Genomic DNA, 17,626 nt, shown 5'->3' with positions numbered 1-17,626 from the left:
ATTGATTCAGAAAACCAGTGGATAGAGATAAAGCGAAAAACACCCAACTTCTTTCTCTCTCTCCCTTTCTCTCTCCTCCTCCGCCTCCTCGCGATCCAATACCCCCAAAACAATTTTTATATATTAATTTTTCCAATTTGGGTTTCCTCAAAAATTAAATAATAAAAAAAAAAATTAAAGCTTTTGTTATAATATATATATACATAATAAATTAATCTTGCTGACGAGGATGCTTTTCATTTTGTGAGAGTTTGGGATTTCCAGATCCATATAGCTTTCTCTAACCCTCAATCTCAAAAAGGTATTTTTCATTTCTTTCATTTTTTTATTTTATTTTAAATATAAATTTTTATTTTTTTAGGATCATGGGGTTTTGTTGTTTGATCTCTGTTGATCTTATTTGATTCTGTTTATGAAGATTTATTTTTACACTGTTTTCTGAATCCTGGGTTTGCGTCTGTTTTTAATGTAAATCGTTTTCTTTGATTTGCTATATTCATTGTGCCTTATTTGATTCTGAGTTGTTGTTACTATTGTGTTTTTTTTTTTTTTTTTTTTTAAATTTATTTTAATATCTATTTAAATTAGGGTTTGGTTGATTTGGTAATTAATAGTTGGGATTAAGTATGGGATCATGATTGTTTGCATGTGGGATATGCAATTTTCAGAAAGTGAAGAATTTTGTTTGTTGAGCTATGGTTAATTCATGTGCACAAATTTTGGTTTATGCCCAGATAGTCATTTTCAGTTATGTTAGCTATTTTTGTTTGTTGAAGGTGGAAAGGCCATTGCCCAGTAGTACTCATGCCAAAGCATGCTTTTTTGTGTGTGTATATATATATATATTATTTATTTATTTATTTGTATACTGAAAGTATAGAAGACTTAATCTTTTATCTTTCCTGAATGATTATATAATTAAAAAAAAAAAAAAAAACCCCTGAATGATTATATCATAATTGGATTAGCAATAACATGAGAAATGATTAGGATATAGAAGATAATGTTGGTGTAAGCTCCTATGTTAATATGAATTGTATAGATGAATATTAATGTTAGAGGTGTTTATACTCTTGTGGATTGCTGTTTGTGTTGTGACAATGGTTTGCTATGACTTTAACCCTTGCAAAGCTTGAGAAGCATGGCCAAATGTTCGATGGTTTCAGTGAATTGCATTTTGCCAATTATGTTGACTCATTATTTTTTTGATTAGTATGTAATTTAATTTTATTAAAAATAAAATATGCTTTATGTTCACGATGATGAACACAAAGTGTCAACAAAGTACAAAAAACTTAAAAGGAAAATCTAAGAGAAACTTGAAACTCTAAAATAGAAGAGTAATGTGTGAAACCCCAAGTCCAGGACCAATCAAAAAGAGTACAAGAAAACAAAGTTTTCAATTGATCCAAGTAGCTCTCCAACTCTTCAAAAGTATGTCTATTCTGCTCCTTCCAAACAAGCCACATCAAACAAGCCGGAACCATGTTCCAAATATCTGAGCCATGTTTACCAAAGTAATTTCTCCAGCTAAATGGCATAACCTACCGAATCCCAAAACATCTGAAGCACATCTCCCCACAAAGCAGAAGCAGTATCAGTGGATTAAAAGGTGATCCATCGTTTCCCCATTGCTTTAGCATAGACAACACCAATTAACCAATGACAAACCCCTCTTTTTGAGGTTATCCAAAGTGAGAATCTTTCACAATGTTGCTATCCACAAAAAGAATGACACCCTCTTGGGAACCTTGATGAACCAAATACCTTTGCAAGGGAAAGGAACAATAGTAGCACCATGAATCTCCCTGTAAAAAGACTGGGTATAAAAAATGCCATTTCCCTTAAGACACCATCTCATCTTATTCACCCCTCCCCCCTAGGAACCCAAGAATAAATGAAATCAGAGAAAGAGAAAACAACATCCATCTCCCAATCATGAAAGGCCCTGTGAAACCTCAGGTTCCAATTTCTTGCCTCCCCATCAGGTTGAGAGTCCAACACATCAGAAATAAAAACATCCTTCTCCACTGAACACTCAAACTGATTAGGGAATAGTAATTTTAGTGGGAGGTCCCCAGCCCAACGAAAACGCCAAAACTGTATATGGTTGCCTTCTCCAACATTGAAAAAGCCACATGCAAAGAGAATATGTTCCGACCTTCCCGTACACTCCGCCATAAGCTACATCCATGAGTTCCCCTGCCTACTTTAGTACACCAACCCCCCCATCCTCCCCATATTTAGAGATGTTCACTTGCCACCACAAATGGGAAACTTCATGCCCAATCCGACATAGCCACTTACCAAGCAAAGCTTGGTTAAAATGCACAAATTTCCTAATCCCCAAATCCCTTGTCTCAATATGTAAACAAACCTTATCCCAAGCCAACAAGGAATATTTGAACTCCTCCTCTGACTCCTTTCTAATTTATCAGCCAGAGGCTTAGGAATGGTGAATGAGGATAAAAAGTATGCAGGAAGGTTTGAGAGAGTGGACTCTAATAATGTAAGTCTACCCCCATTAGATAGATAAAGTCTCTTCCAACCCGACAATTTCTGTTCCACCTCCTCCAAATTAGGATTCCAAATCAAGATTGCCTTATGGTGTGCACCTAAAGGCATTCCCTAATTTGTCATTAGAAAACTACCAATTTTGCATCAGGGAATATTAGCTAGTGCAACCAAATTACTTGCTTTCCCAACCAGAACTAATTCACTTTTTCCTACATTAACTTTCAAACCAATAAGAGCTTCAAAACAGATTAAAACCAGTCTGATATATAACAAATGTTCACTAGGGGCATCACAAAATAGAATGGTGTCATCTGCTATGTGAAAGACTCACCCCTCAGAATTATTAAGCCCCACATGAAAGCCATGAATTAAACCTTTCTCAGTTTTCTTCAATAGTCTACTACACTTCCATGACCAACAGAAATAAGAGAGGCAACAAAGGATCTTCGTGTCTCAAACCATGAGAGCTACCAAAAGAGTCAGCAGGAGAACCATTAACCAGAACTGAAAATCTAGCAGTGGATACACAAAAATTCATCAAGCTCCTCCATCTCTCCCCGAAACCCATCATTTCCAACAGATAAAAACAACGTATGTTAACTCACATGATCATAAGCCTTTTCTCTATCCAGTTTACAGATCATGCCCGGAATACAACTTTTCAATTTGCTACCTAAGCACTTGTTAGCAATAAGAACTGAATCCAAAATCTGCTGTCCAGCAACAAAAGAATTTTGAGATTCAAAACTGAGATTGTCCAAGACCGCCCACAATCTGTTAGCCAACAACTTATACACACTTCCTACTAGGCTAATAGACCAGAAGTCCTTGATATTCAAAGCATTATGCTTCTTTGGAATCATTGCAAGGAAAGAGGCATTAAGCGATTTATTAAAAACACAGTGTCTGTGGAAGTCAGCAAAGAAAGCCAAAACATCCCATTCCACCACCCTCCAGCACTTTTGAAAAAATGCCATGGTGAAACCATCTGGGCCTAGTGTTTTATCACCCTCCATCTCGTTCAATACCTTAATGATCTCCTCCTTAGAAAACTCTCTCTCCAGAATTTGCTTCTCATGAATACAAGCAAAATCCAACCCGACAATTCTCATTATTATATCACTATTTACATAAATCACCCAAGTTAACAATTGAAGAAGTTTTTAATACGTTGCAAATTTTTATCATCAATGACGTGAATAATTTGTTTATGGAATAAGTGACTTTATATGAATATCCATTGTGATGGTCTGATCTTGATACTTGTTGTGACATGTAAATATAACAGAAAAAGTTATAGATGAGTTCACCTGAATAGTGGTGACACTCCAAAATATTGCAGTCCTGCAATCCTTATATGATCCATATTAGTTAATAAATAGATGATAAGTGCAATACTTAAAACCCTTTAGCAAATACGGTGGTTTAGCTAGTAATTAGATTTCACTGTCTATTGCTACACATTTTGGGCTGAAGTGTGATCTTCTTGTCTTTGCCGATGATTTACTATTGGAGTAGGTGTGAGATTGTTAGAAAGAACATGTCCCAATACCAAGGGGATGATGCTGAATACATGGCGGATGAATATGAAATGGAAGATGTAGATGATGAGATGGATGATGAGTTTCGTGGTAGAGACATGGCGGGCTCAGAGTCTGATGGTGATGAATACGACCATGCGGTTTGTGTTTCTACTCATATCCCTTGTGAGATCACATATATGTATAGCTTAAATGAATTTAAGCAAGGTCATGTTGCCATATGTTAGTGTAGAATATATATTTCTTTTTAATTATTTTGGTTTTTGTTGGGTAAAAGTATATTATGAAGGTGAAGTAGCCTTTTCTTAGGCTAATGAGTACATGGAATAACTTTCTGTCTCTGGTGCAGAATAGCAAAGTAAATGATACTACTGCTGCTCAAGCTAGAAGTGGAAAAGATATCCAGGGAATCCCGTGGGATAGGCTTAGCATCACGAGGGAGAAATACCGGCAAACTAGGCTTGAACAATACAAGAACTATGAAAACATCCCTCAATCTGGAGAGGGGTCTGGGAAGGTAAATTTTTTGGGGTGATTTTCATTTTTATAGATCAACTTATTATATGACTGGGTTGATAATTGTAATTAAACCAAGTAAATTGATTTATCAAAAAAAAAAAAAAAAAAGAGTAAATTGACAAAATTATCCTTTTTCTTTATTTATTTTATATTCTTTTTCCCTATTGTTTAAAATCCATTTTAAACAGGATTGCAAAGTTACAAAGAAAGGGGGTTCATATTATGAGTTCAGGCGAAATTCAAGATCTGTGAAATCAACCATTCTTCATTTTCAGGTCAGGTGAATGAAAGTTATTGTAATAACCTGTAGGCTATTTTTTCCCTTGTCGTTGTGAGTTCAGTGATTCTTTTTGCGATTCTGGCTGTCATAAAACTGTTTTGCCTCGCCTTATTGATCCTCTTATTACTGTAATTTGTTTGAATGAATTAATCTCATCTCTTTGAGTAACAATTCTTTGTCACACATTTGATAAAACGGGTTACTTGAATTGATGTGCTGACATGGACACCGGACACGGATTAAACACACACAGACACATAGGCATAACACTTTCTGGAAAATAAGACTTTTGGTATGATTGGCCAACCTACATTTTTATTGTTTGGTGATGCAGTTGAGGAACTTGGTTTGGGCTACCTCAAAGCATGATGTCTACCTTATGTCTCATTTTTCTGTCGTCCATTGGTCCTCCTTAAATTGCAGCAGGCAAGAAGTTCTCAATGTCTCAGGGCATGTTGCGCCATCGGAGGTGGGTGTTTGGGCTATGATATTTGGTTTGAAAAACAACCTTGGATTTGTATATATTTAATGTACTTAATGTTCTTCATTTGATCTTGAATTATGCTCTTCCATGAAATCTATCTAATCTATTTTCTCCCACAGAAACATCCTGGAAGTTTGTTGGAGGGATTTACCCAGACTCAAGTGAGTACTCTCTCTGTAAAAGATAAGCTACTAGTTGCTGGAGGATTCCAAGGAGAACTTATTTGTAAGGTAAGTTTCATAGTATTCTCTGTGTGTGTGTGTGTGTGTGTGTGTGTGTATAGATAGATAAGTTGAGTTTTTGGCTCCAAGGGGAGGGGGGACAGGAGATTTGAACTAGTGACCCTTCGCTTCATGAGGCATGGTCCTCAGCAATTGTGCTATCCTTGACTTAAAAGGCAGTCAGAGATATTACAGACTGAATAAGCATTGCCACTGCAGTTGCAGTCAACCAATGTACATGGTGACTGCACATACTTGGCTTATGATAGTTACTTGTGCAGTAACAATTTTTTTTATTGGCATTCCTTGGAGTGACCTAGTAATCAAGCCATCCTTAAGTAGAATACTGATACAATACGAAGAAAACTTCTAAATTTTGAGAATGGACTAAGGTTTTCCATTAGGCTTTTGATAACTGCTATCATCCAGCCACTCTATCCCTTTTAAGAGTTATTACGTTGCAATATGAACATATCATAAAACATCGGGCTAAATGTAATTCTTTTATTTTCTTTTTCACTGGATTACAGCATCTGGATCGGCCTGGAGTTAGTTTTTGTTCCAGGACAACTTATGATGACAATGCTATCACCAATGCTGTTGAGATTTACGTCAGCGCCAGGTATTTATTTGCCCTTTGTCTTGGTGGTGGAACTGTGAACTTCCAAAATAAATCTAATTGAACTTGTCTTCTTCAATTTCAGTGGTGCAGTTCACTTTACAGCTTCAAATAATGATTGTGGAGTTAGAGACTTTGATATGGAGAAATTTCAACTTACTAAGCACTTCCGGTATCCTTGGCCAGTGAATGTGAGCCCCCTATATTGTATTTTCTGGTTATTTGTATCAATAGTTGGACAATTTTATAAATCTTGGTTGTAAATGTATTGATGACATGGGTACCAAGTTTTACATGCTTCACATCATATCTCATGACATGCATGCAGATCATGTTTACCTACAACGTGGAGCCATGGATTGCAATTTAATATTCAGTATTCTCTTTGGGTCATGGATTGAGATATGTACTTCAAATATAAGTATATACTTTACTTATTAAGAAAAAAATAAGTACTTTTATGTCATGACTTGTCCAATCAATGGAATATTGAAACAAAAAATAGTGGATGGAGGGAATGTATTGGGATATCTGTCTTGGCAACAATGGTTTGAATTGTAACATTGAGAATATTTTGCCAAGGCTCAATTGATAGAATCATATCACATCATTTTGTTTGCCTGGCCATTTCATGCATTTTTGTTTAATACATAATCCTTTGGTAGTTATTTGGCTATGTTGCCAATAGTTTTATAACTCAATTGGCACCTCCTTGTGTTTCTAACGGGAGACATCTAGGTTTAAATCCCTGACCCCCAACCATTAAATTATAAAATTTGAAAAAAAAAAAAAAGGTATTTGGCTGTGTTCCTATACTTCTTGTAATTCTGCTGGACAAGATGATAATTGTGTAAAATGATGACTAACTCTTTGGGACATGGTTGAGATGGTTGTGGTTAAGACGCATTATATCTCCTTTTCTGTTTACCAGTATTAGTAGTTTGGATTGCATGCAGAGGTTTATGATATGAGACATGGCAAATTATATTATTATTAGTCTTGGCTCTATTGGGCAACATTTGACTGGGAGAGCCAAACACCTTGATGTTGCTAGATCATGGCTGAATTGCAAACTATTGCTACTTCATGTCACTAAGTAAAAAAGTGAATGCTCCAGATTGTTTTTACATGCTTTTGTCTGCTACTTGCAGCATACTTCTCTGAGTCCTGATGGTAAACTTCTTACAATTGTGGGAGACAACCCAGACGGTATGCTGGTAGATTCCCAAACTGGAAAGGTACTCTTTGTTTTTGATTTTTTGTCAGCTAGACTTGTTACTATCCATCGGTTGCTGCTTTGATGGCTAAGCATGTGTAATTTGAATTTTGATTCTTGTAGATGGTCACGTCCTTGTGTGGGCACTTGGATTTCTCGTTTGCATCAGCATGGCACCCTAATGGTGTCACTTTTGCAACTGGAAACCAGGACAAAACCTGTCGGGTTTGGGATGTCCGAAATTTATCTAAGTCAGTCGCTGTTCTGAAGGGCAACCTTGGAGCCATTCGATCAATACGCTATACTTCTGATGGTCAGTATATGGCAATGGCAGAGCCTGCTGACTTTGTACATGTCTATGATGCAAAAAATGGATATGAGAAGGAACAGGAGATTGATTTCTTTGGCGAAATATCTGGCGTATCATTCAGTCCAGACACAGAGTCTCTTTTTATCGGAGTGTGGGATCGTACGTATGGTAGCCTCCTTGAGTATGGTAGATGCCGAAACTACTCATACCTTGATTCTCTAATTTGAGTTGAATGTGAAACCTGCAAATAAGTGTGTTGGTGTTGCTGATTACATTTCAGCAAAATTGAAAAACCTAGTATCATATCATGCAGTTGGAAAAGGGGGTAGTTGTATATTTTTTATGTTGTGCAATGTAGCAAAGTTGTTCTCTTTTGGTGTAAGTCTGGATTTTCATCATAAAGTGTGTAAAAGGGAGGGAATGTACAGAAGCCTAGAAGGCAACGATTGTGGCAACAAGGGAAAAGAAAACCAGTGTCTTAGGGTAGATGGCTGGATACTATCCTTCCTTCATGTATGTTAGAAATTTACTTTATGAGAACCTAGCTTTGTGGTGCTTACCAATGATGTGGGCTGTTTTCTTTCTCATCATCCCAAATCTTGGTTCCTTCATCTCCCAATTCTGACTTCAATATAGCTCAGTGTGTCCCCAATCTTGTGGTGCCTACCAAAGATGTGGGCTGTTTTCTTTCTCATCATCCCTACTGTTGGTCCTTCATCTCCCAATTCTGACTTTCAGTATAATAGCTCAGAGTGTTCCCCATCTTGAAGTAGGTTCGCTTAGACCAGCTGAATTCCTTTTGAAGGAGCTCAGCTTTACTAACCTATTTTATGTTATTTCCTTTTCTCTATAATAAAAATGTAAGCATTGGTTTGAATCATCCAGCTGCATTATGATGCTACATGACCGTTCTTCTTATGTTCTTAAGTGTACATGTGAACTTTTTGGTAAAAATGTATTTGTTAAAGCAAATGGAGCATGAATATCTTCGATTCTGTGCATATATATACATTGAATGGAACCATTTTCACAATGTCAATGAAAATAAGTTATTCCAAAAGTGGAGACAATGCATTTACATTCACTAAATAGAACTTTTAGAGTTTAAAAGTGAAGTATAATTAGAGTCGTGAATACAAGCTTGTGAATTGTGAACTATTTAAAAAGGTTACTATTTTGTTTTATTGTGAAAGAACGATTGGAATTAGTAAACAATAGCAATGTAGGGAAAGTTATAAAAGATTTATGGCAAAATGTTTGGTGATAAATTTAGAGGACTAAAGTGAAGTGGTTGAAATAGTATAATCAAAGTCACAAGAAAGGCGGTTTGACGATGAATTGATAAAAGAGTGTTTTGGTCTTAGTCTAGTTTATTAGGTGCACCTTGAGTTGTTGTCAGTGCTAATAATAAATAATAATGCATTGTTTTTGTGAAAGCAAGATTGGTATACCACATCTGGTTGGCCATGATTTAGCTGTTCATTTATTTATTTAATTAGCAAATAGCGGTGCATCAAATTGTGTAGATGCAGAGATAATGTAAAATAAAAAAGAACTAAACAATACAAATAGAATTAGAAGATGCACACTGGATTAGATAAATGTGAGCAGTAAATTGAGCATCACATAGCAGGAGAGACACAATTGACTATATGCATTAAGAAATCCAAGAATCTGGACATTTAATCAGCAAACACAAATAGAATTAATGACAATGGAGAATTAATGACACATGTTACGGTAGCGCCACTACCATCAAATCTAATTGACTTGAAAATAATTTTAGTGATTTTTTTTTTTCTTTTGGGGAGAAAGAACATCAAGAGATTCCATTAAGGAAATTAACCGTAATCGGTTGAAAGTACATATTGGAGATATGGAGATCTCTAACATGTATAACTAGGTTGTAAGCAACAGAATTACCAAGCCTATGAACATAAGAAAAGGAAATACAGCAGTTGGTTCAGAGAGGGAAGCTGTGGCCTGTCCCAGCGAGTTGCGAATCACAATGCCCAGACCAGCTTTTCCGATATCCTTAAAAGTTGCTCCGTCGAAGTTTACTTTGAGTGTATCTGCAGGTGGGGGACTCCATCTGTCCCGAGGTTGAACACAAGTCGAGGACTGAGGAGTTGAAACATGATTTGCTCGGTGAAACTCCATGAGTGCTTGCCGCGCATTCTAAGCGACTTGGTTGGCGGGGTAGTCCTTGTTGGTGGTTCTGAGCTGGTTCCGACGATACCATACAGACCAGAGGATCATTGCCAGCAAGTTTACATTCTTCCGTTCTTCATGAGCAAATATGATGAGGTCTGAAACTGTTTGGAAGCTTCGGCCATGGTGAAACTGTAATTCAGGAATAGAATCCCAAACTGTCAAGATTGCCGAGCACTTCCAAAGAGCATGCAGTACAGTCTCCACACTCAAATTACAATGGTCGCAGGTATCATCATGGAGGATTTTCCTTCTACTCATATTTTTCTTTATCAGGATTGCCTCTCGACAAGATCGCCATAGGAAATTCTTGACCTTATTTAGGACTGACAAACCCCAAATAATTTTCCAAACTCCTCAATCTTAAGTCAGGTTGGCAGTGATGGGCTGGACTGCGTTTTCGTTGGTAAGTCAATCATAGCCAGATTTCATTGAATAAAAACCCGAAGATGTGTATGGCCAAACTAACTTGTCCTCAATATAGGTGCGACATAAAGGAATACTCGTTATTAATTCGACCTCTTGAGAGCTAAATAAACCTTGTAGTAAATCTGAATCCCATTGTTTAGAGATCGAGTCTATGAGATCATATACTTATATTCCTCAAACCCAGTCATAGGAGAGGATAATATTCTTGGTTGCTCCTAGGATGGAAGCAAGGCATCATTTCAACCCCGATAGACTCCCCACTACCCACTCTCCATCTCGCATCGTTCAAAAGGACATCACAGCCCTTTGAAATAACTCTGTGCATTAACCACAACTTTGATAAGCACTTCTCTTCCTACATAAACCACAGCTTTTCAATCTCCATGCATAAACCCACCAGTGGCTTAGACCACAGCTTTAATAAACACTTCTCTCCCTGCTTGGGACAACAGTTTTTTTTTTCCACCTCTATATTTTCTTCCACACCCTCTCTTTTATATAATTAAAACTAGGTTTCTTGTTTATCCTTACAAGAGATGGCAACCCCAAATATTGTTCATACTGCTTAATCTCCGAAACCCCTAAAGCAAGCTTGACATGATCTCTTATTGCTTCAGAGGTGCACTTGCTGAAGAAGATAGTAGTTTTGCTTTTGTTGATTTGTTGACCCGAGCTTTAAGCATAAGTATCCAGGATGTCTAGGATTTTTTGGCACTTCTGTGTGGTAGCTCTATGTTGAGGTCTAAAAAAATCATAACACTAAAGACCAAAAAAAAAAAAAAAAAAATAGCACAATGGGCCAACTCCATAGAAAAGTAATATTAAAGTGGTTGAACTCACCACAAGAGAAAATGATGGTAAGCCCAAAAGATTCGAAGCCCAAAACCCATGAAGGGACAGGCCTTAGGGCCCATGAAACGAAGGGAGTGAAAGAAAGAGCCCAACCTATCCAGAATCAGAAAACTAAAGGGAGTCCAGTGAATGAACTAGGCTAGGATATCTTGAGATTGCTAAGGGCTCGTGATCCTCGGGGCATGCAACACAGCTGGGAAGGAGATTGAGACAATTCGAAAAGAACACCCACAAACACAAAAACGAAGGACAGATACGTCCTTCTCGAGCACTTAGTGATGCAACAAGGAACCAGAAGGCTTGGAGTAGCCATTCATGAACAAGTGGGTGGTACCTCGGGGAAACCAAAATGAAGAACTATAAAGGGAAGTAGCTGGGAAAACCTTTAACCCAGTAGGAATGGATTCCGCTCACTTGGGAAAAATGACAAAAAGAAGGACAGCCAAAAGCTGAGTCTAAAAAGGTAAGAAGCCTTGAAGCAAGAGAAATTGGAGATCAGCACCCTAAGGACACCCTAGAATGGAAAGTCAGTAAGGGGCTTTCAGGAAAACAACATCAAAAGGAGAAAACTATGAGGAACAAGGAAAGGACCAGCCTTCTGAGTGACTAGCACAAAACATGCTCTAGTACCCAGGGGAGCAAAATAGGGGAATCAGTGGTACCCTGGAACCCTAGAATGACACTATAAAAGAGGAAGAGAGCCAACATTGAAGGGGCATTCAACAAGAGAAAATCACAACAGAATCATTGAGAAAACTTTGTTAAAAACTCAAAGAAAGTAGGGAAATATCACTCGGTATCCCAGAAACAGTCACTGTAGAACATACTTAGATTCAAATGGATTTAAACTTTGCAAGTCTTAGAGGCTTAGATAGCCATTTAAGTTTGTAATTTTTGAGCTTATTTGGATCTTGTAATACATCTTAGTGAACACATTGTAATCCACAATTAAGAAAAATAAACGAAATATTTCATACTAATTTGAGGATCCTTAATAGTTATTTCGTGTGTTTCATTACTGCGTTTTGTTTTATTTTTCCTTTGCTATTTTCATTGCTATTCAATACATATATTCTTGCTTGTTAGTATGTACATATTGTAGGATTCTTGTTCTGTGCAACACTTGGTTTGTAAAACAGCACATTTAGCTGTGGTGAACCAAGTCCAGTCCCTTCAAACTACAACAAAAGGGCCTAGGGTCCTTGCTTTGGCTTGGACCTGGACACTGTCCAAAAAGGGATTCTCACACTCTACAAAACAAAAGACTATCATCTACAAAAAATAATTGTGTTAGGCAAAGGCTATTTCTATAGAGAGAATAACCCCTAATGTCACTATTGGCCACTGGATTGTTGATGAGACCATGCAAACCTTCTATGCATAGTAGGAAGAGAAAGGGAGATAAAAGGGTCGCCTTATCTAATGCCTCTGGATGGATGTATCATGCCTTTTGGTTCTCCATTGACAAGAACTGAGTAAGAAATAGTTGTCACACACAGCATGATAAGTTTTATCCAATGGACATTGAATCCCAATTTTGCCATGACCGCTTTGAGATATGGCCACTCAACTCTATCATAGACTTTACTCATGTCGAGTTTTATAGCCATGAAGTCTTCTTTTCCTTTGTGTTTCTGCATACTGTGGAGAGATTCAAAAGCTAACAAAATATTATCAGAAATAATGTGACTTTTAGTGAAAGCACTTTGGTGCTATATGATAATTTTTGGTAGGATTCTTTTTAACCTTTTTGCTGGGACTTTAGAAAAAATCTTATACAAAACAGTACACAAGCTTATGGGTATTCAGGGTTTTTCTTTTTTGGGATAAGGGTAATGAAAGTGTGATTTAGGTGTTCAGGTAAAGAGGCAGAATTTCAGAATTTTAGAACTGATCAGTTACATCATTACTAGTTAAATTCCAAACATTTTGATAGAAAAGAGGGCACATACCATTCGGGCTTGAGGATTTTAGAACGGCCATCTATTTTAGGGCAGCTTGAACTTCCAAAGCCATGAAATCTACCGAGAGCTAAGAATTCATTTCTGCACTAATGACGAGGTTGATAGAATTGATTGTTGCATTTGGGTTTTGGTTGTGGGTTGAAGTAAAGAGCTCTTGAAAATAATCTATTAAGCACTTGTCCACATCCTTAGGATTTGATCTTTACTAAATAGATGTGTCTCGGATTTTTCGGATTGAATTTTTTTCGTTTTCATTGCGTGGCTTTGTTGTGAAAAAAATTTGGAATTCTTGTCCCCATTTGTTGCCCATAGGACCTTGGCCCACTAGAACCACAACCGGTTCTCTTTATCAATCAAGTCATTGATCTCCTATTTCAAAGCCCATATTCTGAAATTGATCCCAGTTCTCATTGCTTCTTCCTCAGCTTTCTTCAAGGAAGCTTTTTTTTTTTTTTCTAACTCCTTTCGGACATTCCCAAAGTGATCCCAATTCCATTTGCTCAAATCCTTACCCGACTTGAAAATTTTCTTCATTACCTCCATAGATGGATCATTAATTCACCTTGAGGACCACACGGCTTCAATAATTTCAGTACAACCATGATCAAATAGCCACATCTCTTCGAATTAGAATAACTTTATAGTATAAGGGAGCTCCAAACCATCTAGTACAATCCAAAGTGGACTGTGATTAGATGTGTCTAAAGATAGATGGTGAACTTTTGTACTTGCAAATTTCATCAGCCAATCATTGTTAGCAAAACCACGACCAAGTCTCTCCTAAATTGAATGTCCATCTGAAAAGTGTTTTTGCCAGGTGTATTATGGCCTAACAAGCCCGAGATAGTTGCATCTAAGTTTGACTTCTATTGTCGCCTCTTAATTTTTTAGAGCTTTTCAATAATTTATTAAAGTCTCCTGCACAAAGCCATGGTAAGCTAAATCTATTGTTCAACTGGTAGAGCATACTCCAAGATTCTAACCGCTTGTGTGTCATTGGTTCACTGTAAAAGCCCATCAATCTCCATGTATCTTCCTTTCCTTTGTTGATTATGGCATCAATATGGTTTTTGGAGAAAGTTTCTACAGTCAAATCAATCGAGTTTCGCCAATATAAGTCCAACCCTCCCCCCCCCCCAGTTATTTCTCTCCACAAAAAATAAAATTTTGAAGTCCAAGTTGCGTTTGATTTCCTTTATCCTAGCTTCATCCGCCCAAGTTTCAACTAAAAACATAGTGGATGGATCTTTTTCTTGAATTACTATTTCAAGCTCCTTCTTTGTACGTTGGTTCCCAAGCGCACGACAGTTCCAAAAATAAAAAAACTCATTGATGTCGGCAGGTCTACATTGCAGTCTCCACCATTGAATTTTCCTAGCCATTCCCTGCAAAGACCTAACACCTTTTGTTTGGTAATTCGGGTTAAGTCTCCTCTTCATACCTAGTTCTTTTCCCGAAAAAATGGTTTGCATATGGGACTTGCCAAGGTTGAGGCCACGTACAATTTTTTTTCACTTACGTGGGGCTTGAGAATTCGTGAGTGAGCAATCTTGAAAGCTATCAAGATTTTTACCTAAAATTTCTCCACTAAGCTCCATAGTAATTGGCCGTGTATCAGTTACTGATTTGGAGACATTACTGGTGTCAAACCCCTTAATGGCCGAATCAATAGCATTTAATTGTGATTCAAAATCTTAAGACCTATTATGGGAAGTTTGGAAATCTGTCATTGCATCTATTACCTCATTAATATAGGTAACGTCTTCAGCCACACTCTACACAATAATTGCCAAGAAATCCGGGGTTGTAGAGTTTGAAACAGCTAAGTTAGCAATAGTAATGTCTCCAATTTAAGGATGGACTGGAAACTCATCGGAAGCTTGAAATTGTTGCGCATCGGCGTGAGCATGAGGACTATTTAAGGCTGAGTTCATCGGTTGAGAGCGGCCATAACCATCTCCTATACTTGAGACAGTGATGAAGGAGACCTTCCCAAGGTTATAGGTAGGGCTTAAAGCCAAGCACCGTATCCTTGTTGTTCCAGGTTAAGAGTTCCTTTGATGGCTAGCTAAGTATCACACTCTTTATTTGCATGGGAGACCTTACCACACTAGTAGTAGAGGTTTGGAAGTTTTTCGTAATTAAAGGAGATCCAGATGACGTCATTGGCATTGATAGCAATCTTTCTGCCCCTACACAGAGGTTTTGAAATATCTACCTCCATTCTGACTCAAAGAAAATCTCCCCCGACCATCTCCTTTGGGTGTTCAGATGGAGATACAGTACCTATGGTTTCCCCAATTTCAATCGCTGTCTCAGGATCAAACATACTCATAGGCAATTCATGCAATTGTACCCAAAAAGTTATATTTGTAAACCTCAAATTTCTCGTAGGAATCGAGAAATCATATTGTTGAAAAATGACCACGTGCTTATCAAAAGACCATGGCTCTATTGCTAGGACTTGTTTTGCAGCAGTTTCAAGCTCGAACACAAAGAGGAGAATGTGATCACTAGCCTCTCTAATTTTGAAATCTTTTTGAGCCCTCCAAAGTGGCTTGAAAATTCTACTAATAGTTTTTGCATTGAGGGCTCTTCTTGTCATAAATTTTGCTGCAAGTACATGTTCCCGACTAATCAGATTCTTGGATTTCTTTAGATTGATCTTGGCTCCTTCTATATTAGTGAGGGAGAGTTTTTTCCTATCTTTTAGTACGTCTTCCATGGTGCAAAGGTAGAAGACACATGACACTTGATTGGAAAAGAAAAGACGGATTGACAAAGAAAATTGATGACTAAATTGATGGTGTTTCCCACCCCAATAAGGAAAAATACCAACAAGCCCTACCAATAACCTTGTTATTAGAGGGAGCAAATTATCATTCCGATGAAGATAACATATGTTCTACTTTCTAGTTTCTTAGTGGAGAGACCATAGAGAGAGAAAAAAAGTGGAAGTAGTTAAATCCTAATCTTCATGCATGTTTTCTCACATTTGATTTGAGAGCATTTTAGTGACTTGAACCCAAAAAATTGTAGTACCCTAATTTTATTTTGTATACTTTTCTCCGTTATGCAATTAAAGTTATTTCCTTAATGCATTGCTTAGTTAAATTTTGAGAAGCATGGACATGGACGCGTCAATGACACTTCTACATATGTATATCCCCATTTTATTAGGGATTATTTTTAATTGATTTTTTTATATAAATATTTTTAAATTTTTTGATAGCCATTAGGTTTGACCTAATTTTTCAAGAATTGAGATGTCTAGTGTTGTTCGTGTTAATGTCTGTATCCATGCTTAGAGCATTTGCATCAGCTAGTGCAAAATTTTTTGTCTATTTTAATTAGCATAATTAGCACTTGCACTAGACTGATGCGAATCCTCTCCACATCAGATTATCTATTTTACATTACATTTCATTAAAATATTAGTTTTTTTAAATTCGTTCTCTTTCTTCACATACAACAAGTCAATAACCATCATCCACCTTTTTTCATCATCCTCGTGATATGTAAAGAAATAATAAAAAACTAAATGCAAAAAGAACAGTGTCAATGTAAATTTACAAGTTTGCTACAGTAACCATGTAAATTTACAGTAACCTTGTAAATTTACACAATTATATACTCACTAAGAGCATCCACACTAGTGCTTCTAAAATGCAAAAAGTGACAAAATTTACACAATTTTCCTCTAAAACTACCCACATCAGGGTGTAAAAATGTGTATATTTGCATGGTTATTGTAGCTATGTATAATAGTTCTTTATTATTATTTTTATCTCTTCTCTGTCAAACTACTGCATCCCCAACGTTCACAACAACCCAGCAAAATATAAGAAGAAGAAGGAAGAAACCAAGGATAACCACCCAACCACTAATGCAGCAGTAGCACCATCGCCGCCACACCTACCACGAACACAAATCATTTGAACAATTGATAATCCACCACAAAGTTGACTCAAAATCAACGGAAAATTAAACCAAAATCAACACAAGCAATTAGAAAACCCAACTCAAAATCAATCAAAACTCACCGAAAAACCCAACTAAAAAACAATCCAAACCTACCGGGAAACCCAACTCAAAATCAATTCAAACCCACCGAAAACCATCCCAAACCAAAATCAAAACCAAACCCAATAGAAAACCCATGAGAAAAACCCAACAAGGCTGCTGCTACCGCAAATTTGTTGCCACCGATTTGCTACTGCTTTGCCACCGGATCTATCGCTGTGTGTGAGTGTTTGAGAGAGGAAGATAGTTGAGGGAGGACAGGGGTAGAGCTAGGATTTTTTGTTTGGGGGGGCCAAATTTTGGTATTAATATATTAGTTTCAAGTCAAGATAAATTATCGTAAACAAGTGTAAACGTACATACATTAATATTTTAATTTTTGATACTAGAGTGGGTCATAATCTATAAATATATTGTATATAAAATTAACAACTTTCAAA

At 37.0% G+C, this 17,626-nt stretch overlaps 2 protein-coding genes across 2 annotated transcripts; one reads left to right on the top strand and one right to left on the bottom strand.

The window, feature by feature from the left end:
• Nucleotides 1-8,587, top strand: LOC111998409 (uncharacterized WD repeat-containing protein C2A9.03). Its single transcript, XM_024030505.2, has 10 exons — nt 1-301; nt 4,036-4,198; nt 4,408-4,575; nt 4,766-4,852; nt 5,192-5,326; nt 5,461-5,571; nt 6,093-6,184; nt 6,267-6,372; nt 7,333-7,419; nt 7,521-8,587. The coding sequence occupies exons 2-10, from the start codon at nt 4,058-4,060 to the stop codon at nt 7,932-7,934; spliced, it is 1,341 nt and encodes a 446-aa protein (XP_023886273.1). The 5' UTR covers nt 1-301; nt 4,036-4,057; the 3' UTR covers nt 7,935-8,587.
• On the bottom strand, nt 2,907-3,629 carry LOC111998412 (uncharacterized). Its single transcript, XM_024030506.1, has 2 exons — nt 3,123-3,629; nt 2,907-2,984 (listed from the first exon to the last, which is right to left on the bottom strand). Exons 1-2 carry the CDS (start codon nt 3,627-3,629, stop codon nt 2,907-2,909), a joined length of 585 nt encoding a protein of 194 aa, XP_023886274.1.
• Nucleotides 8,588-17,626: the final 9,039 nt, after the last annotated feature.

The sequence above is a fragment of the Quercus suber genome, unplaced genomic scaffold (genome assembly GCF_002906115.3).
Source record: "Quercus suber isolate HL8 unplaced genomic scaffold, Cork oak 2.0 scaffold_504, whole genome shotgun sequence".
NCBI lineage: Eukaryota > Viridiplantae > Streptophyta > Magnoliopsida > Fagales > Fagaceae > Quercus > Quercus suber.
Note: the sequence above shows the minus strand (reverse complement) of the source record. Positions and strands in the feature narration are given on the sequence as shown.

Excerpts from the sequence above, each read along its gene's own strand:
- LOC111998412 (XM_024030506.1), bottom strand. The coding sequence starts at position 3,629 with ATGAGAATTGTCGGGTTGGATTTTGCTTGTATTCATGAGAAGCAAATT. Across the intron at positions 2,985-3,122 it reads GAGAAAAGGCTTATGATCAT|CTCTCATGGTTTGAGACACG; the intron begins GTGAGTTAACAT and ends CTCTTTTGGTAG.
- LOC111998409 (XM_024030505.2), top strand. The coding sequence starts at position 4,058 with ATGTCCCAATACCAAGGGGATGATGCTGAATACATGGCGGATGAATAT. Across the intron at positions 4,199-4,407 it reads GTGATGAATACGACCATGCG|AATAGCAAAGTAAATGATAC; the intron begins GTTTGTGTTTCT and ends TCTCTGGTGCAG. Across the intron at positions 7,420-7,520 it reads TAGATTCCCAAACTGGAAAG|ATGGTCACGTCCTTGTGTGG; the intron begins GTACTCTTTGTT and ends TGATTCTTGTAG.